Genomic DNA, 25042 nt, shown 5'->3' with positions numbered 1-25042 from the left:
GACTTACAGGTGAACCTACTGCCACTGTTTTGTTAACTGGACATAGTGTCAGACTGCCGTGTAAGTACTTATCACTAAACTAATAGGTTAGTGCAACTCTCAGTCCTCTCTAGGGAAGCTTCTTTTTGTCTTGGACACCAGATAATACAGAGTCACACCTGGTCAAAGTGCAAAGAAGTGATGTGTGTGGAGTGCTCAGCCATAGTAGATGCGACATCTATATCATGTCACCTCCACACAGGCTCAGGGAACACTGAGGTGGAGGAGGTGGTGGAGGAAGGATTGTTAAGAGGTAGAGATCTGGGACGACTGGACTCTCCTGGACATGACCACTGCACTCATGAATTCACAGCAGCCATGGTTGCCTGTTAAAGATCTGTACAAGAGCAAGCAGTCAACATTCCAGTGTGAATGGAGCCTAGAAGCCCCACCCCTAGCTGAAGAACTATTGGCCTTTGATGGCTGCTAGGGTGAGTCGGTTTTCTTTAGAGATGGGTCCCTGACCACGCTCTAGTGGATGGTCTTACAGGCATGCATGTGTGGGAAACATTAACTGGCCTCAGTGGGTTAAGAAACAACGAAAAAGAGGCCATGGAGTTGAGAGGGCGCATAGGGGGATCTGGGAGGAGTTGAGGGAGGGCGAATATGATTAAAATATATTGTATGCATGTATTAAATTCTCAAATAGAAATAAAAATCACAGATTTTTAACATATATATGTATATATACACATATACATGTGTGTATATATACATATATACACACATATATACATATATATCTATATATATGTATATGAAACTGGGTTTGGTGTTAAAAGCCTGTAAACTCATCACTTGGGAGGGGAGGCTTGAATTAGAAGGATCTCTTGTAAATTCAGATTAGCTAGAGCTACGTGTTGAAATACTGTCTCAAAACCAAACGAAAACCAAACAAACAAACAAAAAGTCACTTAAAGTTCTGGAACTAGCTAAATTGGTAAACCGGAAGGCTTTTCTTATTTTAGAGAGGCCATTTGTCAATGATACTGATCAAGAGGTGGTGGTAGCTCGCTGTGTAAACCAGAGGGCGTTGCCCTCACACATCAGCTCGCCGCCACAGTCCTCGCCCCAGGCTGCTACCCCGGGAGCTCTAAGCCGTACTTTGGGCCAGCGGGGAAGCACGAATGTCCGGTAGAACAGGAGCCCTGGGAGCTAGTGCACCGGACAGTCTAATAGGGTACATACAGGATAACCAGGCCAGAAACAAAACACTGGCTTCGGTGCCTGGCCCCTCCCCCGGAAGTGACGCGAGGCTTCGGCGTCGAGGAAGGGGCCCGGCAGTGCCGGGGGGTATTGAGAGTGGCGGAGGCCGCGGAACGACGGAAGACGGCGGCCGTAGTGAAGAACGTCGAGCGCACGCACGGCGAGTGGCAGCTTAACTAGCCACATCGCCGTCCGGGCCGCGTGTGCGAGGGCGGAGGGCGGGGCTCGAGACCTGCGGCAGCGGGAGATGCGGGCGGCTGCAGGCACGCGGCTGGCTCGGCTCGGCCGCCGCCGCCTTCTCGGGCCCCGGCGCGGGGGTCGCCGCTGTTTGCCGCGCCGTCTTTGAGTTCCTAGCGTGAGGAGCAGTCGGCGACAGAGTCTAGCACCGCGTTTAAGGTCGAGAAGGATTCCTGTGTCCTGCCTGGTGAGCGGCACACCCACGCCCCGTCGGGGTCGCGCACCACCGCCTCTTAGCCTGGTTCAACGCGGGCCAGGCGGAGGTTGCGGGCGCGGCAGGAAGTGCACCGGGCGGCGGGAGGGGCGGAGCTTGGTAGTGGGAGGGCGGGACCTGGTGGTGGGTGGGCGGGGCCTATTGGCGCGCTCTCCTTGGGAGCAGCTCCGCGGAGCTCAGGTGCTCGCCGGAGCGGCCCCTCCGCCCTTCCCGCACCACGGTGGGTTGTGCGAAGCCCCTTAGGTGGAAGGTGGCAGCAGTTTTTGTTGTCTGGGTGGGGCGGAGGGGAACAGTTTTAACTTGTCTTAGTGGCAGGAAGTTGGAAAGTGAAAGTGCTTTCTTGACTCGCCCACGGGCCGGAGGTTTGCGTCTCCCCGCACTTTGATCTCCGGGCGCGCGGCCTCACGCCGCATTCTTCCCTTCCCCAAGCCCGCTGTCCATCCGGCCACAGGTTTTTCTTTCTCTACTTTTCAACAGTTGTCCTCGCTTACTGTACAGCTGTGGCAAGCTTTTCCGAGGAAAAGCATTGGAAACGTCTTTGGGGGAGGAATCTTAAACGGGCATCGGCAAGAAATAGGGGGAAATTGTTGGGTGAACTCAGAAGACACAGTTGGCTTTTCCTCAAGCCGTTGCAATTTGAAGGTTAGGTCATTTAAGTAAGATTCTTTTAGCAGAACGGCTGCCGTTCTAGGGCCGACAAGAACGGTGTGTCGTTCTAGGGTCAGAGCTCTTCTCCCTCTCTTCCCCCCCATGCACAGAACGTGGAGCGTCTGTATTTCCGGCTAGGAGTGGTGTTTTTGTTAAAACAGTATGATTCAACTTCTCCTTGTAGGAACTCTTTGTTCTTTGATCCTTGGTTTTATTTGAAAATGGAAACTGCTTACGTGGAGTTCATAATATTTTTTGGGAAATACCGTCTTAAGTTTTGGGATACCGTTATATATTTAAGTCACCAGCAAAAAAAGGGAAAAAAAGTATACATTTAATAATCCTTGTGACTCTTACCGTTGCCCTGTCCTTATCCTCCTTGTGCTAGGGATCAAAACAGGTTATGTCAGCAGGTGTTCATCAGCTCTTCTGCACTCCAGTCTCCCCTTTTCCCTCTTTACTTCAAGAAAGGTAGCAAGCAGTTTTCTTTGTCTAGGTGCAGTGCTAGCCCTCTAACCTGTGTTCTCAAGCATGCTAGACAAGACAAGCACTCTACCACTGAGCTGTTCTCCGGCTCCTAAAGCCCTCTCTTTCTGTGTAGCTTAGCCTTTCCAGCATTCATTCATTCATTCATTCATTCATTTATTTATTTATTTATTTATTTATTTATTTATTTTCGGAGCTGAGGACCGAACACGGGGCCTTGTGTTGTTAGGCAAGTGCTCTACCACTGAGCTAAACCCCCAACCCCATTTCCAGCATTTATTAATCTGTGAACGATCAGAGATCATCATTTGGGTCCATTTAAGTCTGCCTTCATTATGCTTCTAAAAAAGCCTTTAGAGGCTGTAATTGTTAGTACTTAGACAGTATCTTGGCTTTTGTACCTATATGATGTCTGTCTGCTCCTCTCTGTTGATAAGTAGCCGGGGCTTCATACCCACAGTCCTCCCTGCTTCATCCTCAGGAGAGCCTGGATTACAGGCATGTCCTGGGACTGTTTCACTTCTACTTGTCTCCTGTACTTTGGGGGCGGGGAGGGGGAGTCTTGAATAACTCATGTAGCCCTAGCTGGCTTGGAACTCACTATATAGAGTGGGCTGGCTGAGGACTCAGATGGAACGGCCTTTGCCTCAGTGCTGGGATAAAGGTGTGTGCTACCATGTTCTCTGTCATGGTTGAGGAAATCATTGAGGTTCACTTGTAGGAGCTAAAATGAAGAGTTTCCAATGGTGTACGTAGGAGTTCTTTGAAAGAATAACCTGACACAGAAATTGAATCATGGGTTGAGGGTTGTATTTCAGTTGTAGAGCCCATGTTTACTATGTGACGGATTTGATGCTTAGCACAACTAGTATTTGGTGGTGTGTTTTTGTTTTTTTGAGGCATGGTTTCATAGGAATTAGGGCAGCCTTGATCTCCTGATTTTTCTGCTTCCTCTGCTGAGACATACGAGTTTATTGTAACAGATGGATGCTCTGGAACATGCTGGCTTGAACTCACAGAGATCTACTTGTCTCTGCCTCCTGAGTACTGGAAGTAAAGGCGGGCTCTCCCAGCTGAGGCCCTCGCAGACATCCCTGATGAGAAGGTGTTGTCTGAAGTGTGTTCTTCCCTTAGGCTCCTATTTCTTGGAGCTGTCTTAGCAGGCTGCACTAGGGTATAATTGCCAAAGTTGGAAAACTAATAAAAAAGTAACTTGTCATACGAATAGACATCATCAGGAAAAAAAAGTCTGTTTGGTAAACTCAGAACAATGACGGACTGCACCTCCCCTGCCTCCCCTGACACACACAGACACACATACACAGACACACACAAACACACACACACACACACACACACACACACTCTCACACTCACACTCACACTTACTGGAGATGATAAACACTGTTTTAGCAAGGCCGTGTGGAAGATGGCTAGTGAGCTGGTTGCTTAGGACAAGGGGAGCTCTTTGTGGATTGCTGTCATTTGGTCTCTGGTGTTACGTTGGCAGGGCTCTTGCTGGGCAGAGAAGAGGTTTCTCTTCTGAGTAGAGGAGTGGATGATGACTGAAGGGGCCTGGTGTGCCTGTCCGTTTCACCATCAGCTCTGCCTGTGGGAGGCATCTCTTTTATTTTACCGTCTCTGCTTTTGGATCACAGCGTCTGCACAGACAGTGTCAAAAGTAGTAACTAAAGATGACTGGAGGGTATTTTCATGCTTGAGAGAAATTCTAGAAACCCAAACAGTTTCCTAGCCGGTGCTCACTGATCTGTCCTCTGAGTCATAGATTGTTAGGCTCAGTCTTCTCATGCCTGAATTGTGTAACTCTGTTACGTCATGTTTGTTTGTTTTAGTTATCTTCATTGAGAGTAACTCACATCACCTGCCGAGAACATACAGTTGAGTGTGTTGTAATGCATACAGAATGGAGTCACTACAATCTTGAGAATATTTACAGCCACCCTAAAAGAAACCTTGTGGTCATTGCTTTGCTTCTCCAGTTTTCTCTCTACTCCTGTTCCATGCCTCTACGTCAGCCCACTCAAAAGTCTGTACATGGTCGGATCTGAGCATTTCCTGTCACTGGAGCCATGCCTTTGGGCTGTGACTCAAGCTTTTACTTTTGCCATGTTGTCAAGTCTCATTGGTGTTGCATCCTTTTTTAAAGAGGAGGGTGTGTGTGTGTGTGTGTGTGTGTGTGTGTGTGTGTGTGTGTGTGTGTGTGAGAGAGAGAGAGAGAGAGAGAGAGAGTGTGTGTGTGTGTGTGAGTGTGTGTGTTCAGCATGATGCACCAGGATAGCCCTCAGGTGTTAGTCCTCACCTTCTACAAGACAGGGTCTCCGTCTGCTCCAGCCATCTGCCCCTGAGCTGCTGGGTTCCCCTGTTCACTTCACATCTCTTTGGGGCTCTGGTGTTACAGGTATTCTTTCCTGCTCTATGTAGATCCTGGGCATTCGAACTAGGTCCTTATGCTTGTTCGAAAATGCTTTAATATGTGAGCCGTCTTTCTACCCATCGTGATTCCTTTTAGTGGCTGGACAATATTCCAGTATATGAAGATACTATAGTCTATTATTCCATTCATAAGTTGGATGGACAGTTGAATTGGTTCACTCAGGTTTATGAATAATTTTGCTATGAATATTTCTGGTTTGGTTTTTTGTTTTGAAACAGAGTTTTACAATGTAATTCTGGCTGGCTTGGAACTTGCTATGTTGCCCAGGCTGGCATTGAGCTCATAGACCTGCCTCTGCCTCCTAGTCCTGAAATTAAAGGCATGTGCCACCGTACAGTTCTTTTATGGACAGATGTTTCTGTCTAGGCGTGTACCTGGCCACATGGTAAAGTGGCTGGGGAGGAATTGCATTTGAAATTTCTACCAGTAAAGTGTGAGTTTCAGTTTCTGTCTGTGTCAGCTTATTGTTGCTCTTTCTGCTTAAAATAGTCCCGCAGTGTTTCTGCTTGTTTTCAAGTTCTGTTCCCTACTATGAGCGATGGGGAGACCTTTCTGTGTGCTTATTGGCTATTCTAGCTTTTCTCTGGAGAGACACCTGTACCTGCCTTTTTTTTTTTTTTTTGGTGCTGTAAGAGCTATTTACCTACTCGGGGTGCAAGTACCTTCTCTGACACTCGACTTTTGAGAGGTTTTGGGGGTTAGAACATTTGAGGGGGATTGTCTTCTGACTTGCTGATAGTCACAACAAAATTTAAAATTTTGATATAGTCTAGTGTGCATGTCTTTAGTAGAACTGACTTCCCTTCAAATCTTCTGACCCACTGGGATTTCATTCCAAGAGAAAGGAGGTGTTTCTGACTTTAATTAATTAATTACTCTTGGGTTCAAGGTAGGGTTTTTCTGTGTAATAGTCCTGGTGAAATCTCACTTTGTAGACCAGGCTGGTCTTGAACTCGCGGACACATCTGCCTACTTCTGTCCCCCAAATGCTGAGATCAAAGACATGCACCACTGCCACCTGGCCCTGATTTTGCTTTTTATGTAAGTTGTTCAGTCACTTTGTCACATATAAACAAACATGTTGATTTGGTCAGAGCTGCCATGTGTGAGTTCTTTTCATGAAGTTCTGTGAGGAAAATGTCTCTGAGACAGCACTACCTTGTTGCCCGCCGCCTGGGAGAGTGGTTGTCAGCTGGGATGATTTGACTGCCGAGCAGCAAGGGTACTAATGCCTAGTGGGTGGAAGCCAGGGACTCCCCAGTGCTCTGGACAGTCCTACAGCTCAGGATTAGCCAGCTCTAGAGGCAGGCTTGCTGGAATTGGGAAACTCTGGCCCGAACAGGAAGACCCCAATATTGAAGGTTTTTTTCTCCTGTTCTTGTTCTGATCAGTAATTAAATAAAAGAAGAAACTCTGCAGACTGAACCGGTAACAGAACTGCAGATTGAGTTGGGGAACATTTTGTTGAATTTTCAGTGCTGCCAATTTGTATGTAAACTACCCTGCTATGCTGCTTAACTATTTGGAGGAGAAATACCAGTTGGACTAGGAACAAATTGTTCCTTCCACGTCAGTCAGCCTCCTGGCCACCCCAAGATGCAAGTCTTGTCAGAAACACAATGGGCTCATTTATGTGTACTTTGAACTGGTGGTCTTCTAAGAGAATGCGATGTAATAAGGTGTTAAGGTAAAAGTTAAGAACTGACCCTCCGCTGACTTCCTGTCTTTAGCTCACCCTATCATTTATGGAGCTAGCTTTACTTTAAACGCTGCCTGCTGTTTAAGGTAACATTTTCCCCCCTGTCATGCTGGAGATAGAACCCAAGGCCTCAGACATGCACAGGTGTCTCACTGCTGAGCCAAACCCAACATGCTTCAGACTTGTGGAGCTGGGAACTGGAGAAATGGCTCAGCAGTTAAGAGTGTGTGCTGCTCTTGGGACCTGAGTTTGATTCCAAACACTCATGTCCAGCACTTGGGGGGTATGACACCCTCTTGTGACCCTGTGGCCACCACTTTCATATTCACAAATGCACATTCAGAGACAAAATTCCAAATGAAAATAAAATCTTAAAAATAAGAAAGATTCCTTAAGGGAACTGATCATAGTGGTACACAGTTGTAATCCCAGTACTTGGGGCTGGCCGAGGTAGGAAAACTGTGAGTTTGAGGCCACATAGAGGCATTGTCAAGACAAAACCTTAGTAGCATAGCAAATGTGAGAGTGTGCACTCTGGATTCAGATGGCCTAGGCTTAAGTCTCAGTGTTAGCATTTGCTGTGTCTTTGACAAACTACCCAGCCCTTTAGTGATCTCCTGTTCTGTATGTGTAATGATGGGGGGGTAGTACGTGACTGGCAGGGGTACTGATGGGGGGGTAGTATGTGACTGGCAGGGGTACTGATGGTGGGGTAGTAGTGACTGGCAGGGGTACTGATGGTGGGGTAGTAGTGACTGGCAGGGGTACTGATGGTGGGGTGGTACTTGACTGGCAGGGGTACTGATGGTGGGGTGGTACTTGACTGGCAGGGGTACTGATGGTGGGGTGGTACTTGACTGGCAGGGGTACTGATGGGGGGTAGTACGTGACTGGCAGGGTACTGATGGGGGGTAGTACGTGACTGGCAGGGTGCTGTGCAGGACACCTGGAGCACCTGCCAGCATTAAGTGACTGTCCCCTCTCCTCTTTCAGCCCATTGCTATGGACAGTGCCATCACTCTGTGGCAGTTCCTTCTTCAGCTCCTGCAGGAGCCTCAGAATGAGCACGTGATCTGCTGGACCTCTAACAATGGGGAGTTCAAGCTTCTGCAGGCGGAGGAGGTGGCTCGCCTGTGGGGGATCCGCAAGAACAAGCCTAACATGAATTACGACAAACTCAGCCGAGCCCTGAGATACTACTACGTAAAGGTAAATGCCTGCCGAGAGCCTCAAAACAGGAGTCAGTCTTCGTTTCTCTTGAGGTGTTGAGTACTAACATGACTTGTTTAGCCCGGTTTATTTAACAGCCTCAGTGGCTCTGGTTGTGTTTCTGCAGACCCCTTAAGTGTTTCAATACTGTCTTCATTCGTACACATGCACATGTGGACGTCAGAGCACAGCTCGTGAGAGTTGGGTCTCTCCTTTCACTGTTTGGATTCCAGGGATCGAACTCAGGTTGTCAGGTTTGGTGGCAAACACCTTCACCTGCTGAATGACCTTGCTGGATGTTCTCATTTTTATTTTACATGTTTGCTGTTTTTACCTGCATGGACTTCTGAGTATCATGCATGCAGTGCCTTCAGGTACCAGAAGAGGCCATTACCCCTCCCTTAAAACTGGAGTTGTTAGCCACCGGACATGGGTGCTGGGACCTGAGCTAAGGTTCATGCTCTTAACCACTGAGCAATTTCTCCAGCCCATTAGAAGTTCCTTAAAGGGAAGAGTATAAGATTGGAATACAAAGGGGCTGGGGATTTAGCTCAGTGGTAGAGCGCTTACCTAAAGGCGCCAAGGCCCTGGGTTCGGTCCCCAGCTCGAAAAAAAGAACCAAAAAAAAAAAAAAAAAAAAAAAAAAAAAGATTGGAATACAAAAAAGGAAATTGGAGATGCTTGAGAATACACATATTTGCCATAATTTACTTTAAAGATTGTCACTTGGGGCTAGGGATGCAATTCGGTTGGTAGGCTGCTTGCCGGCGTGCATGAAGCCCTGGGCTCAGTCTCTTAGCACAGCATAAACTGGGTGTTGTGGCACAAGCCTGTCATCCTAACACTGAGGGGATACAGGGGGCGACCAGAGGTTGATGACTTACCCATGTGAAGCTAGACAATAGGAGCTGGCGAGAGGGCTCAGTTGGTACTGCTCGTGGTACAAGCATGATGACCAGACAAGTCTGCTGCCTAGCAACCATGTTAAAAAAAACCAGAAACAGTGGGCCTGTATCCGAGTGCTGGGCAGGAGAGATAGGAGAATCCCTGGGGCTTCTCGCCAGTCTATATAAATAGGCAATGCTGACTGAGGATGGCAACAGTTGTTGCTTCTGACCGGCCACGCACACGTGCATACCTGCACACATAGGTAAGAGCCCACATGGGAGACCCACATACACCTGTACACACAAAAAATTTCATCACAGAGTCTTGTAGATTGAGTTATCTGTGTAGTTTAGTGTAGGGAACACAAATTATACCTTAAAGAATAGCTCTTGTCTGCCCAGGTATGGCGGCTCACCTGCAACTCAGCATAAGAGGATTGCCATGGGTTCTAGATCAGCAAGAGAAGCTATCTAAAGTTGAATTGATTATTTCCTCCTTCTCCCCTTCTTCCTCCCCCTCCCCTCCCCTTTTGTTTTGTGAGACAGGGTTCTGTTATGTAGCCCTAGCTACCCTGGAACTAGCTCCATAGACCAGGCTAGCCTCAAAACCTGCTTGCCTGGGTTGGGGATTTAGCTCAGTGGTAGAGCACTTGCCTAGGAAGCGCAAGGCCCTGAGTTCGGTCCCCAGCTCTGAAAAAAAGAACCAAAAAAAAAAAAACCTGCTTGCCTCCCGAGTCCAAGGACTAGAGGCATGTACCACCACTGCCACACTAGAGTTGATTTCTTAGTTTAAATTATACTTAAAATTTTAAAATTTGTGTTATGTGTGTGTGAAGGAGAGAGAGAGTCCACACTTAGGCCTGGCATGTGAGCTTTTACATGTTTATATGTATTAGTGTTTTGCCTGTCTGTGTGTCTGTGCGACACTTGTGCGCCTATTACCCAAGGAGGCCAGGAGAGGATGTTGGATCCCTGAGAACCGAGGTCGTTGATGGTTGTGAGCTATCACATGGTGCTGAGAATCAAACCACGTCCTCTGGTAGAGCAGCCATCACCTTATTAACGCACTCATTCATTCACTCACTCATTCAGAGGCAGGGTCCTGGCTGTCCTGGATCTCTCTGTGTAGACTTAGCTGTTCTCGAACTTAGAGATCCACCTGCCTCTACCTCCCAAATAGCAGGGTTTAAGGTGTGCCACCACCTACCTGTAGCAGCCAGGGGGCATATCTGTTAAGCTGCCTCTCCAGTCCTCCAGAGGAGAGCTTTTGAGGTGTGTTCTCACTTTCCATTGTACTTGTTGAAGCAGGATCTCGGTTCTGCTGCTGAGCTGCCTATTCTGGGGTAGCTGGCCTGCAAGTGTCCTGGCGGTTCTCCTGCCTCCGCCTCCCGTCTCTGTAGGAGTGCCGGGAGTACATGGCTGTACTACAGCATCCAGCTCTTCATGTTCTGGGGCTCAAGCATGATCCTTCAGGCTTCTGTAGATAATACCCTTATCTGTCAAGTCATCTCCTCAACCCAAAATTATATCTTTTACTGTTTTATGACTTTGAATATTTACTTGGGCACTGGAGAAAAATAAACATCGTCAAAGTATAGACTTAGAATAAGAATCTAGGGGTTGGGGATTTAGCTCAGTGGTAGAGCACTTGCCCTAGCAAGCGCAGGGCCCTGGTTCGGTCCCCAGCTCGAAAAAGAAAAAAAAAAAAAAAAAAAAAAAAAAAAAAAGAAAGAATAAGAATCTAAGCTGTCTGTTTACTGCAATGTGCAGAAGTTGCTCTTGCCAGCTTTCCCAAGGCCAGAATCAGTTGAAGGAAGTAGGAACCTCACAGCTGCCATGCTCTGAGACCCTTTAGCTTCCTTGGAATGCTTATAGCTTCTGCCACTGGGACCATCTTGAGATTGCAGTTTGTAATACCAGTATTTGGTTGAGAGCATAAACAGTTACTGTCTCTGCTTTTATGTGATATCTTAGTCCAGTTACTAATGAGGCTTTGAACCGCTTTTAGTTCTCTGAACAAGGACTGTGTTTGGTCTGGGTTAATGACTGTAGATGCTTTGAGGTTGTTTAAAAGCTATGCCTAGTTCTCAAATAGAGCACTTTGGTCTGTTTGAGGGAAATAGGTCCCTTTTTCATGAACTGTGAGAGGTAATTTGTGTGAAGGTGTAAGGATGCTTATCTTCTCTACCTACAGAACATCATTAAAAAAGTGAATGGTCAGAAGTTTGTGTACAAGTTTGTCTCCTATCCAGAGATTTTGAAAATGGATCCACTGACGGTAGGCAGGATTGAGGGAGACTGTGAAACTTTAAATTCCATTGAAGCCAGCAGTTCCAAAGATGCTGAGTGTGGAGGGAAGGAGAGGCCACCTCAGCCCGGAGCCAAGACATCCAGTCGCAACGACTACATACACTCTGGTTTGTATTCTTCCTTTACTCTCAACTCTCTGAACACCTCCAATAAGAAGCTTTTCAAGTCAATAAAGATAGAGAATCCAGCAGAAAAACTAGCAGAGAAGAAAGCTCAGGAGCCAACCCCGTCCGTGATCAAATTCGTGACAACACCTGCCAAAAAGCCGCCCATGGAGCCTGTCACTGTTGCCTTTTCAACGAGCCCTAGTGTTTCTCCGTCTTCTGAAGAAACTATCCAAGCTTTGGAGACTCTGGTCTCTCCCACACTACCTTCCCTGGAAGCCTCAGCCTCTGTATCTATCCTGGCTACCACCTTTAACCCCACTCCTCCAGTTCCTTCCATACCCCTTCCTCTACAGGAGCCTCCCAGGACACCGTCTCCACCGCTGAGTTCTAACCCAGACATTGACACAGACATTGAATCAGTGGCTTCTCAGCCCATGGAACTTCCAGAGAACTTGTCACTGGAGCCTAAAAACGAGGATTCAGCTTTGCCAGAAAAGGACAAAACAAATAACTCATCAAGATCCAAGAAGCCAAAAGGGTTAGAACTGACGCCCGCCCTTGTGGTCACAGGCAGTGACCCCAGCCCCTTGGGGATCTTAAGCCCGTCTCTCCCAACAGCGTCGCTTACACCAGCACTCTTCTCACAGGTAGCTTGCTCTTTCTCCTAAGTGTGACTGCATTCATCACCCTTTAAGCTGTATCTAGAATTTATACCTGCAAGATTGAATTTCTGTTAATTAGGTTTGTCTTAGAAAGATTATATGTAAACCTGGGAAACTCATTTCCTTACCTTAATTGGAATCTTTAAAACAAAAGAGATTTGATGTTTCATCTTCTAGAAATCCTTGTTCTTAGGTGGATAATATAACTCAGATGGTATAGAGCCCCTGGGTTCCACCCCAGCACTGTGTAAACCCGGCATGGGGTCTGCACATGAGAAATCCCAGCACTGAGGAGGCGAGGCAGGCAGACCTAGTCTGGGCTCCATGAGAGCCTTCCTAAGTAAAGCAGAACTCATTGATTTGCAGTGTTCTACCTCTTGCCTTAAATCTGTTACCATCAGGGGAAAACAGAGGGGACTGAGAACCTTGAGAGGAGGGATGGTGTGGCCTTTGTAGTCAGTGTATCTAGTTACGTTAGGTTTTAACTTGCTCACTTTGGAGAGCTCTTGAATAAGACCACCCCAGATGGTCAGACAGTTTAGGTACTCAGCTGGTACGCTATTTACCTGCATGTAGTTTGCTTTCTAGTTTGGAAAGACACTATAAAAGTTGGGTTATAAAGTGATTATTGTGACCCTTAGCTTTCCTAGGTTATAAATGATTTCTGAGCTTTTCCTTATGATAAAATTTCAGCCACAGAGACAGTTGGGGAGGAGGAAGTAGTATATAGATTCTGTTTGTCTCTTTGGAAGGAGGGAGCACAATGCTGGCACGTCCTTGAGTGGCCTTCTTGTTGTTGCAGACACCCATCCTGCTGACGCCGAGCCCCTTGCTCTCCAGCATCCACTTTTGGAGCACTCTCAGCCCGTTTGCTCCTCTGAGCCCAGCCAGACTGCAAGGTGCTAATACGCTCTTCCAGGTAAACTACCCCAGTGTGCCTCCTGTTAACTGTGGGGATGGGCAGAGGTCATAGCCCACTGCCCAGCGTCCTTGTCGCACACCTCCCATTTGACGAGTGTTTCTCAGTCCATTGTGAGGTACTGGTTAATTTTCCTTTTGGTGCAGTGGGTGACTGGGGCCTGCCACTCTCAGTTGCTGCCCAGCTTAGCAAGAGATTTTCATTCTGCATCACTAACCCAGGAAAACACTGACGTTCAAGGCGCAGTGTCTGTTGATTGTATACAGCTTTTTTTGTGCTATGTATGTTAAACCACTGTAAGTCTGTGTACATGCACAATGCGTGCACACACGGCCATGATGAGGATACATGGATTAGAGTTACGTACCTTCACAACCTGTTCCCCTCGTTTATCTCCCTCTTCTTGTCTTCAGAACCCTTCGGCTCTACCCCTTACAATACTTCCCCCTCCTACTTTCATGCCTTATTTTTGTGGCGGTGTTAGGGTTACTTGCCTGTGCATGAGTGAGTGTGGGTCTACACTGAAGAAAACTGGATCCTCCCCAGTCAACAGCTGTTAACTATCCTAGCTCCTCAGCTAGGACGGGGCCTCATGGGTTTCTCCCGTACCCATGCTGCCATGTTGACTTGCTTGATTTCCTTGATCTTGTGTGCGTAACCACAGCTCCTGTGAGTGTATGAATTGAACACATCACTTTGAGAAGACAGAATTTCACAGCACTGTTCCCCATCCTCTGGCCCTTAAATTCTTTGTGCTCCCTCTTCCACAGCATTCCCTGAGCCCTGGGGTATGTGTGATACAGATGTCCCATTAATAGCTGTGTACGCCACCAACACTTGTCCACTGCTCTTGGACCAGTCGTGAGTCTCAATACTAACCATTATTCACTGCAAATAATTCTCTGGAGCTGGAGAAGTGGCTCAGTGGTTAAGAGTGCGTACTGCTCTTGCAGGGGACCAGAGTTCAGTTCCCATCATCCTTTTTGGGGACCTGCACTCACACATACAAACCTACACACATAGACACTTAATTTAAAAAATAAAGCTTGTCTTATAAGGGTCAAGAGCTGGATTCATCACTGAGTGTAAAGGTAAGTGTTTGGAAGGCTGTTGGATAGTATGTCTACTTAGCAAAACAATCATAGGTCCCCTTAAGGCCAGTGACCTCCGAGCTGTGGGCTTTTGATCAAGTTTACAGTTCTAGGCATGGATTCCCTTCCATGGATCAGGCTTTAGATCTTAAATAAAAAAAGTGGTTGGTTACTCCCGTAACATTCATGGGACATTAGCACCCGTGGGCATGTGCCTGGCAAGTCAGTCCTTCAGCATGTGAGACCCGTTGCCAGGTAGAGCTACCGATGGCTTGTCTCTTCTAGTGGCCTGCACACCATGTTCCAGCATTATGAAAGCTAGCTAGCAGGGAGGAAGTTCCCAGGTCAGTTCCAGCTTGGTTTCTCTGACCTGCAACCAAAGTACGTGGTATCTTTAGGAATAGTTCTGAGCAACTGGTGGGCAACCAGGAGCAGTAGCAATAGCCTGCATTGTTTGAGGGCCTCTGAGAACTCCTTGAGTAACAGTTCTTAAGGACATATCCCACGCTTGGCACTAGAATTTGTTTAATTGTTCATGACTTCTAGGAACAGCATTGTCCACCCAGGATGCAAGGTGTCTTCATTCAAACTCTTTAAAAAATCATCTTTAATTAGCTTATAAAGTAGTAGATTTCCATTTAATTATTTGTAGGTTCCCTCTTTTAATTCTTTTTTTAAAAAAAAGATTTATTTTTAAGTATTAGTGCTCTGTCTGCTTGTATACCTGCATGCCAGAAGAGGGCATCAGATCCCATTACAGATGGTTGCGAGTCACTATGTGGATGCTGGGACTTAAACTCAGGACCTCTGGAAGAGCTGATAGTGCTCCTAACTGCTGAGCCGTCTCTCCACCTCCTACCTTTTTTTTTTTTTTTTAAAGAGGGAAGTTCTGAGACTGTTGTTATCAGTTACCTCATAATTGACCCTCATCAGCCTTTTCCTGCTGCGCCAGAGTTTAGGAAGTGAACTTCGTATTGTCTCCCCACCAAGCTCTTAGGAAAGTTCCATATTATATTTTTCCTTTTTCCTATGTGGGAAGTAATTCTCCCTAGAAGAGACGGAGTGTTAGAGTGCTCTGAGACTTTGAGCCATTCCTAATGATGTCCTTAGAACTGTAGCCCGGAGCTGGCTCCTTTGCAGGTGCTCTCAGGGAGCAGGGGCAGCTGTTGTCTAGGAGGAGGGCCCTGGGAGCACTTGGGCTTCTCTGGATTTACTGTTGAGGGTTCACAGTTCACTTTGTAACTGACCAACACCCCTGTGAGTTTGTCTTCTGTGAAATTTTTTAAACCTCTGAGGTTAAACCTAAGGGTCTATGCCAGGGCATCATGAAGGAAGGCATCTCCACTCCTTTGAGGTAGACTGGAAAAAGTTAGTATTTACACTGTTAGCACAAATACATATTTTTTGAAAAAATTTATTTAAAAAGTTTAATACAATATAGTTTGATCATATTCTTTCTCTTCCCCCAAATCCTCCCAGATCTGCCTCACTTTCTGCCCGTCCAACTTCAAGTTCCCCCTCTCTAATATATGTGTGCGTCTCTATCTGTCTCCTTAAAACAACACAAAATGAAGAAGCAAAAATCAAAACAAACTAAAAATAAAGTAAGATAGAATAACGGAATGAAAGCATAGCAGTAACAATGACAAACAACATGGAGTCTGTCTCTGTTGGCCAGCCACTCCTAGATACGGGGTCAGCCCTGGAGTATAGTTTATGTTCACAGGGACAGTTCATGGAGAAACTGATTTTCCCTTTGTCAGTGGCTACCAATTGCAGATAGCCTCTTAGAGGACAAAGACATTTTTGTTTGTTTTTGCTATGACAATATTTTGGGCCTTCCAGACAGCACAGTGGGTGAAGCATTTGTCTGGCAGTCTGCTTGAAGGCCGGCAACCACACAGAGGCTGGAGGAGAGGCTGCCTTCACAGAGCTCTCACCTCACACTGTAGCCACAGCACCTGTGTGTACCACCCTACCACCCTATGCACATGGTACTGTAAACAAAACAAGAAGTACGTCACAGTCTTCCATGATACCCAGTCACTGCCTTTGTCTTGAGGAAGTGTCTGCCCTGGGGGCGAGGAGGGACAGAAGGTGGAAGGAGAGATTAATACTGGGATGCTAATCTGCATTTGTTTCTTTCTCAGTTCCCTTCTGTACTGAACAGTCATGGACCATTCACTCTGTCTGGCCTGGATGGACCTTCCACTCCGGGCCCGTTTTCTCCAGACCTGCAGAAGACATAATGAGTGCAGTTGTGGACTAAGAGACCAAGGAACTAGGACATAGACATCAGCATGACTCAGTTCGAAATGAGGGGTAGTTCTGCAGTGCTCATAATAGACTGTTGTGATTTTTCCCACTGCCTGTTGACAAGCCTTTTCAGGACTCTCAAAAGTTGGACTGTACAAAAAATGCCTTAATTGGAGTCCAAGCTCCACCTCACTTCTTTTTTTTAAAGGTGTTTTTTTTTTGTTGTTGTTGCCTTTTTTTTCCTTTTTTTCTTTTTTTTTTTTTTTAAAGCTTTGTGCAAAAAACATTGGATAGTTGAGGTTCAGCAGCTGTGTTTCTCAAGAGTCACCGAACAAAGTCACCAGCCCTGGATGTGAGGACCCACATCCAGGGGAGAAAGTGTGCTTAGAGCCTGTTACTTAAAGGAATTCTTGTCCACTATGTGTGATGGCCCACTTCTGCAGTCTCAGCACTTGGGAAGCTGAGGTGGGAGAACACCAAGGGTGGAGGGCCAGCCTGCACTATATATATTGTGAGGTTGTCTCAAAAAGACAAAAATACGACTTAAATGAAACCAGCAGCATATTTTGTAGTGAGTGCGCTCTGTTGAATGTCTAAGGGGAGCGGCTCATGAGCAGTGGGAGAAACCTTAGGAGGTCAGCCATGCTGAGGATCTGTTTTGCCGTGAGCGCTGACATAACAGTTCCACAGAAGGGTGTCTTGTTTGCACTTACCTGGGCAAATCTCTGCTATCCGTACCTGTGATCCTGTCTGAACCTGTCCCTAGGCCCCGAGCTATTTTAACACAAGACTTGGAAAGCTCAGTTTTAATGTGGGTTTTGGAACATTGGTTGAGACTAGGAGATCCCACTGTGAGCACAGATCTCTGGTGTGTGCTTTGAGCGGTGTGGTTCTGTAGCCATGCAACACAGCATGCAAATGGTGATTTTTCCTGAGAGGAGAGTTGTGGTTTGAAAATTGAATGTCACAAGCAACCAAAAAGGTTCAGTGAAACACCCTGAGACAGGAGGTGGGGTGTTTCCAGCTAGAAGACACCCAGAGTGCCAGGCCCCTTTTCTTCTTGCCAGTTACATCCCCTTACCATGCTGCTTTTAAATCTAAGGTCAGAAGATGATGATGCGTTCAGGTGTTGTAATCAGGAAGATGAACTCCAAAGGGAAACTTCGGTTAGCTGGAGGTAGAGACGTGCTTACTGCTTTCCAAAAGCGTCTTAACTTGTGGAAGATCAGATTGCACCTGACCATTCTTATGCATAGGAATTTGATTATTAAATTAGTAATGAGAAGTAGAGGCCTTCATTTGCATATTATGAAATACTGTGTGGTAAGACAGCCAGATTTGTACAGATACATTGATCTGGAATTGATACTAATTTCACAGTGGAATTTTGAAAATTTTGACTCTTAAAGTCCAGAACCAAATTAAATGACATGTTCCTCCTCTGCCCATTAAACCCTAGACGTGACCTGAGTGGCATGAAGGCATGAGGGACTTGTGGGCTCCGAATGACACTGATACCCAGTGGCGTCTTTTCAGCTGCATAGCATGGCTGTCCAGTGCAGAGACACGGAAGTCCGGCCGTGTGTGCTGGCAGGGGAGGGGAGGGCCACAGTGCCTTTTAGAGGGGTGGCTGCAGACCTGTTACTGGTCCATTTGTGGTTATCTTAGAGGTCTGTTCCCAGGATGTGCAATAGTAGCATTGAAAAGCAGTGTTCAGAGTGATGGGAGCAGGGACTGTAAGGAACGAGCTTTCTTCCCATGGTGCACCGTTAGGTTTGCATGCATATTTGGAATTAACCCTCAGCAGCACTTTGAGGTAATTTAGTGGGATAATATTGTGTAAACTAAGTAAGTATTGATAGATGACTTAACTAGATGTTTGAAATCTGAAACCATAAAAATATTTTTATCTTACTGAGTTAAAGGAGAAAAGCCATTGGTTTGTTTTCACAGATGAAATATTTGGTAATTTCCTGTCTTAGCACAGAGCTGCCTTGGGTCCGAGGGCACCATTTAAACTCAGGCCGGGTGTGGTGATCCCAGCACATGGGGAATGGAAGCTGGAGGATCAAGAGTCAGGGCTAGCCTCAGCTACATAGTAAGTTTGAGACTAGCTTAGACTACACAGGACCCTGTATCAAAAAAAACCAAGGAAAAACCTCAACAACTTTGTAAGAAACCATGCGGCCTTGTGGGGTTGGAGAGACCTGCCTTCTCGATGTGAGTGAATTTGCAGAAACACGTGCTTGGTTAGTGCATGGGCACGTGCCCTTTTTTTTAAAGTTGGTATATAACCTTGCTGTGTGTGTGAGGCAGACATTTCTTTCTGTAGACTACCTCCTTCCTGACAAAGTCTGAGCTTTGTGTTGGTTCGAATAGCCATAGAATTCTTAGCCAACAGATGTATTCAGGGATGAGCGCACCCTCAGCTCACCTCTGGCGTCCACCACCCGTCACCTTGCTAGGGCAGATGGGGCTGGGCCTCAGTAGCCTGAAGCAGGGGAAATGAGCAGGTCAGAGACACCTTCTGCTCTGGACCGTCTATGCTTAGCTCAGTGACTGAAGGGGTGAGAGTTGGGGTGTTAGGGTGATCCTGTGAAGGCCTGGGTTGGAAGGTCTGCCGGTCCCCTTGGGCGTCCATTGGTCCCTTGTAGGTTTGAATCCACGTTAGAACTGAGAAGGATGTGTGCGTCAGCTCAGAGCAGTGCCACACCCTGGGTGGGTTTTCACTTAAACTGTACTTTTACTCATGCTGATGTTTTTAAAATATAAAATTAAAATGTCAAGTTTAACTTAAAGTAAGCTTTTAGTGACTTCTGATAGTATTATTGTGTTGTTACAACCCTATGGCATAGTCTGTGTGTTTGAATAAGGGTAGAAGTTTCTACTGATTAAAAAAGCATATAATAGAATCTTGAAGCCTTCAAAAGGCCAGCACTTCATTGAGTTAAAATAGTTTCTTTTTCTTCACATTTTAACAGTTAAAATATAAGTATAATTTTTCCACTATGTTTTTTTGTTTGTTTTTGTTTTTGAGATAGGATTTTTCTGTCTCCAACCGGGCTATGAACTGAATCCCAAATGCTGGCATTTGCAAGTGTGGGCCACCAGGTCTGGCTGTTTCTTCAAATTTGTAGAGAAAGTAAGTCCATGAATTTATACGGAGTACTGACTAGCCTTTTATTCTTAAACTGGAAGATTCTTTGTGTATTTATATACCATCCTAGAAATCAAAAAGGCAGGAGAAGCTGGCAGATATACCAGAGGCTTGGTGTTCATGGCATAATGTCACCTATAAGAGCCACCCTGGTCTTACACTGTGTGAGTTCCAGTACTCTGTTACTGTGGCCTCCAATTTTAACATTCTGAAAGTCGAATTGAGCCCCTCAGTGAAATTGCAGAAGAGCAGTCAATCTTTTGGAACACACACCTTGATCAGGAAAAGTTTTGTTGTTGTTGTTGTTTCTTTTCTTTCTTTTTGTTTTTTCTGAGACTAGACCTGTAGTTTAGGCTGGCCTCAAACTCTCGGCAGTCCTCCTGCCTTGGCATCCTAAGTACTGAGATTATGAATGTGACCTGCTGTATTTGGCACAGTGAAAGTTTTTCAACATAGAAATTTCTCTCAAAATTGACCTGTATCACTTTACTAAAGGGACATGCACGCTCTGCTGTAACATACAAAACGGGAAGCGTTAGCAAAAGAAGTAAGTGCTGGGTAGCAAGTGGCCTCTCGCCTAGAAGTAAACACTCCCTAAATCACTGACAACATGGCTTAGCTTGTTTGATTCCCAAAAATACAGGTGTGTGTGTGTGTGTGTGTGTGTGTGTGTGTGTGTGTGTGTGTGAGAGAGAGAGAGAGAGAGAGAGGGGGAGAGAGAGAGAGAGAGAGACTTGAGTGTGAGTGCGTGAGTGTCAGAGACAGAGATGGGGGTGGTTCTAAAAAAGCCTTGACATTCTCTGGGAGCCTTGTCATAGTTTTTCAAATTTCCTGTTAATTCTTTCTCATGGGGATTTGTGCCCCAGTGCCTCCTAGACTTCTGCACACCCTGATAGCCTGTTCCTTTTCATGTCTGTATCACACACAAGTGACATTGTTATTCTTAGGGTCTTTGCAAACGTCTTTGGCCTTATGTTATCTTTACAAACAGCCTCATAATTACACGAAGTTACTTTATGCTAGAATATACACCAGCTTCCGCTCTCTGGCTGGATTGCTAAGCCTGAAGGGATAGTTTACTTGATGGCTTGTTCTCACTATCACCTGTTTACTACATATGTGTCATTTGCCTGTGCCAAAAACTGGGCGTTATGCCACCATGGTATTCTTTGTCTTGGATAGGTGTCGAGACAAGTGCAGACCTGAGCAGAAACCTGGGCTCAGAGTGAGTTCCCAAACAGCAAGACTCAAGTGTTGACGCTGCCTTCTGTTGTCTGAAGGTTTCTAAAATGGATTTGAGCAGCTGAGTGTTCAACCCACAGTACTGTTCCTTCTGGCAGACACTCTCGCAGAGGCCGGCTTCTGTGGCAAGCATTTCGTCAGTCTTCTAGGCCTGCTGTTTTCAGAACAGCACTGCCCCAGTGTTTCTCTTAGATATCAGAACCACTTACCGAAGGTGCCATTTCCATCTTGGGGCGGGGATGCTCATGGGTGATGGTGCGTCCCGTGCTCTTTGGAACCTGTCACTATCAGAGTCATGTTTTCACCTGCAAACACAGCAGATGTCCCCGTCAGTGTGCAGCAAGGACTCCATCCGAAGCTGACAGTGCTTCACGCTGCTTTGCGTGGCTGAAACAGAATGTGACAAGTAGCCAGCTCGCCAGAGAGGAGCCGTTTCATAGGTGCTGCTGTTTGCAGTTAGCCCCTGGGAAATGTAGAAATGCAGAGTGGCTTATGGGAGAGTAGCTGCCTGCTAACATGGTTAGACTTGCTCCTATGGTGCTGGGGACAGAACCAGGCACCTCGAGTGTGCTAAGTAAGTGACCGACACTGGGTTACACCCCCAGCAACCTCCCCCCATTACTTTAAGTGACAGCTTTAACCAGGAAATCCCCAGAGATGGCAGTTTCTTGAGTGTTAAGTGGATTGCACATGGGGCAGTTTCATGAAGCTAACTTGTCTTTGAAATACTGAAGTTGGAATTGAGCACATTAAGTCCTGAGGTATTAGCTGAGTGCATCTCTTAATGTATATACTGCCATGTTGACCCACAGCGGGTGAGTCTTTTTCAGAGAGGCACATTCATCCCCAAAGATGGCTATTAATCTATTCGTTCTAAACCTAAGAACAGCCATCCACTGCCGCAGGTGTCACATGATGACCTTGTTCAGTTCAGTTTCTTAAAGACCGTCACCTTATCCTCCTCTCTTCTGTTCACACATTAAACATAGGACATCTTTTCTAAAACTCTGCAATCTGTTTGCTTTCATATAAAATTGCTTCTGGGTTGGCTGGGAAGTCCCAGGAGGTGTCTAGGGTGTAATAGGCCTGGCTTGTTGGCATAATGTGCCCTTTAAACCATATATAGGCAGCATGAGCAGAAACCTCGAGGGGATCAGGAAGAATGGTCTCATCTTTGCCTTGTTCCCATCTTAGTAAACCCACTGATTTCTCCTCCTGCGGGGATGCGGGGAAATGGGGTGCCTGGCAGCTGGTCCAGAGGTTCTGTCAGTAGCAGCATTTGCTTTGCTAGCTTCAAGCCCAGGACTGCTGTAAATGGCTGTTAAATCACTTGGCACTTTCTTGGGATCTGTATTAGCACTGTTCATTCGTTTGTTTGTTTGTTGTTTGTTTGTTTCTGTTGGTTACTTTTTGAGACAGGGTCTCATTGGGTAGCTCTGAGAAACTTGCTATGTGGAACGGGCTGGCCTTGAACTCACAGAGATCCACCTGCCTCTGCCTCCTGAGTGCTGGGATTAAAGGTGTGCACCACCATGCCCAGCTGTTTTTGTTCTTAAAAACTGGAAGCATTTAATGGTTGTTTTGTTTGATTTCAGCTTCAGGATATTGCCGGTCAGGGAAATAGGGTTTATTTCTTACTTCTAGTTTTGGGAACTTAGTGTTTGGAGAAGGGAGCAATGGATCACCCTTTGAGTCTTCCTTCCAGGCTCTGTGAGGCAGCCTCTTTGAGCTAGGGTGTAAATGGCTCAAGGTCTCTTACTATTGTGCTTTGTAGAAATGTATAATTTAGGGGTTGGGGATTAGCTCAGTGGTAGAGCGCTTGCCTAGCAAGTACAAGGCCCTGGGTTCAGTCCCCAGCTCCGGAAAAAAAAAGAAATGTATAATTTTAGAAAGTGATTGGCAGTTGGTAGATTGCACTGTAAATTTGAAAAGTATACAATTGCTAACATTTTGTGTTATTTTCCTTTGTTGCTTATTTCTGTTACATAGGGGACCCAGTCCCTTCTGAGACAGTTCATTGTTTGCTTGAGGACAGTATTACCGCCACTGCCACTGCTGGCATACGACAGAAGAGCACGGTTCAGTCCTCTCTGCTGAGCTAAAATGGATCAGCTAAAATGTACACGTATGCAGAAGCGCACACGGATGCTTGGGCCCCGGAGGCCTGCTTACAGGTGTGGCTGAGGCTGTTCCCTCTGCCCCTGGCAGTTCCCTGGATCTTCATGGATCGCAAAGACTAAACTTAAACTCTGGACTGCTGACATATGCCTGTAATCCTGTAAACCCAGGAAGGTGCAGGAAGGAGGATCAGAGTTCAGGTGCTGTGTAGTGAGTTTGAGGCCAGCCTGAGCTACACGAGAGCCTTCCTGAAAATACATTTAAGAGGTTCACTGGTTCGGAGCACCTGGTGGTCTTCCAGAGGAACAGAATTGGCGCAACACTGCCTGTAGTTCCAGTGCTAAAGGGTCTAGCGCCCTCTTCTGGCCTCCACACGCATCTGCACACATTAAACAAACCACCTTTTAAAACATTTTTTTAAAAGAAGCTTTAGTTCATTTTGCAACTGATAATTCTAAACATTAAATCTTGGGTTAAAATGAGTTTCTTAGAATTATTCCCTTTATTCACCAAAATAATCAAATTGGACTTTCCCCTCTTTTTTAAATAGGTTTTGTTTTTATGAACTGCTGGTTACAACTGTGTCTCCATGTATCAGCCTCCTACATGGCTGGGCCGACAGGCACATGCCACCACGTCAGCTTACATTTGCATTTAAGAGCAACCTAATGATTTCCATGAGTCCTATCAGAACTTCTGTTTTAAAAGCCTCCTAAGCTGGAGCTTTATTTAGGTTGGTCGGTAGGGTAGCCCAAGGTTTGAGTCCCATTACTCCATAAACCAGGAGTGTGGCTCAAACTTGTAATCCTCAAACTAGGAATATAGAAGTGAGATGATCAAGAAGTTCAGGGTTTCATCCTTGGCAAGTTCAGGGCCAGCCCAAGGTTAAAGATCCAGTCTTGGGGGAAAAATGAAAATAAAATTATGATGAGTGGGAAGTAACCATGGGTTATTTTACGTGTGTGCTAGGAGGTTGAATCACAGCAAACCTGGCAGTTGACGCACTCTAAGGCGTGAACATGATTTAAAAGGTAAATAACAAAGAACAAACGCTTGTTTCTCATTCAGTTAATCTATAATTTAGCAAAAGCATGAGTCTGCCTTGGAGTGACTGCAGTGTATATATACACCGGTGTCTGCCCAGGAAGAGGGGAGCAGGTTCCTGTGTATGAGTTTGGAATGGCTGGTAAAAAGGACTGTCAGGGTACTCACTCAGCCCCTCAGGGGAGCGGCTGTCTGGGTGAGACCTCTTGTTTATTGTATCACCCTTGGCATCTCTGGTTACTCGGTGTCGCCACTTTGTATAAGGAGATGTTAGGTGCGAGCAGCACCTGCCCACAAGAGTCGCTCACTGTCAGAGCGTCGGGAATGGTATGTCTCAGGTAGGTTTGGTTTACACTAAGGGGACCTGCAAAGTACTCCGATCTCTGTTCTTTTCTGAAAAAACAATTACCGTGGCAACTGCTAACCGTCCTTAAAATTAACATTAGTTGTTCTTACAGATGGACAGAATGGTCATCTCAGCTAGCTACCCAGTAGCACGTAACTGTGGAGACAAAAGGGTGTTGCTTTAAGGCTGGTGAAGCAAGTGCAGAGTCTTGAATTCTGCCTTTCGGGTGAGGAATGTCTTGAAGTTAAAGGGAGAGGGGGCAAAGGACGCATGCGCACTTTGAGGGCTTTCTAATGCACTTCTGTTCAAAGAAAAGATGGCGTTCGGTTTGCTGGGTGCCATTTCCAGGCATTGCAAGGGACTGCCCCAAGTAACCCGCCAGGGGTCCTTACTTCTGTTGCTTCTAAGCTGTATGCAAAAGCGTTGTTAACTTCTATAAAGATCATGTGTATTTTAAGAAAATGCAGTTTTTAAAACTTTTATGTAAGAACTGACAGAGGGATTTGCTTGTATGTGGGAAGCTGGCTTTGAGAAAGCACTCTGGCGGGTTTGTTCCGAGTCTAGAGCTCTCGAGATCTGTCAGTAGATACATGTGCAACTAGATACGGACAACAATTGTATTTTTTTAAAATAAATATTTTTAACAAAATGACTTGGATTGATTATTCCCCCTCCTCACATCTACCACAGCAGTTGGTGATATTTTCATC

The 25042-nt window shown here is 46.1% G+C and overlaps 2 protein-coding genes across 7 annotated transcripts in view; one reads left to right on the top strand and one right to left on the bottom strand.

Moving 5' to 3' along the window:
• The first annotated feature begins 272 nt into the window (after positions 1-272).
• On the top strand, positions 273-24981 carry Elk4 (ETS transcription factor ELK4). 6 transcript variants are annotated; one of them, XR_004389336.1, is made up of 6 exons: positions 273-470; positions 7978-8193; positions 11275-12144; positions 12962-13078; positions 16320-19567; positions 22814-24981. XR_004389336.1 is itself a non-coding variant. In XM_032915723.1 (5 exons), the coding sequence occupies exons 1-5, from the start codon at positions 459-461 to the stop codon at positions 16416-16418; spliced, it is 1314 nt and encodes a 437-aa protein (XP_032771614.1). In that variant the 5' UTR covers positions 273-458; the 3' UTR covers positions 16419-24981. The 6 variants fall into 6 exon arrangements, 5 of the variants coding, with proteins under 5 accessions (XP_032771614.1, XP_032771615.1, XP_032771616.1 ...); XM_032915723.1 differs by having other exon boundaries at positions 16320-24981; XM_032915724.1 differs by lacking the exon at positions 273-470 and adding an exon at positions 1293-1669 and having other exon boundaries at positions 16320-24981.
• Positions 19907-25042, bottom strand: part of Mfsd4a (major facilitator superfamily domain containing 4A) — a 39251-nt gene continuing 34115 nt past the window's right edge. Inside the window, exon 10 of the mRNA XM_032915721.1 lies at positions 19907-21129. Within this exon, the coding sequence (XP_032771612.1) occupies positions 21068-21129 (62 nt within the window). The 3' untranslated portion in view covers positions 19907-21067. The remainder of the gene's footprint in view (positions 21130-25042) is intronic.

Source organism: Rattus rattus, chromosome 10 (assembly GCF_011064425.1).
Source record: "Rattus rattus isolate New Zealand chromosome 10, Rrattus_CSIRO_v1, whole genome shotgun sequence".
Lineage (NCBI taxonomy): Eukaryota > Metazoa > Chordata > Mammalia > Rodentia > Muridae > Rattus > Rattus rattus.
This window is presented reverse-complemented; position numbering and strand designations above follow the sequence as displayed.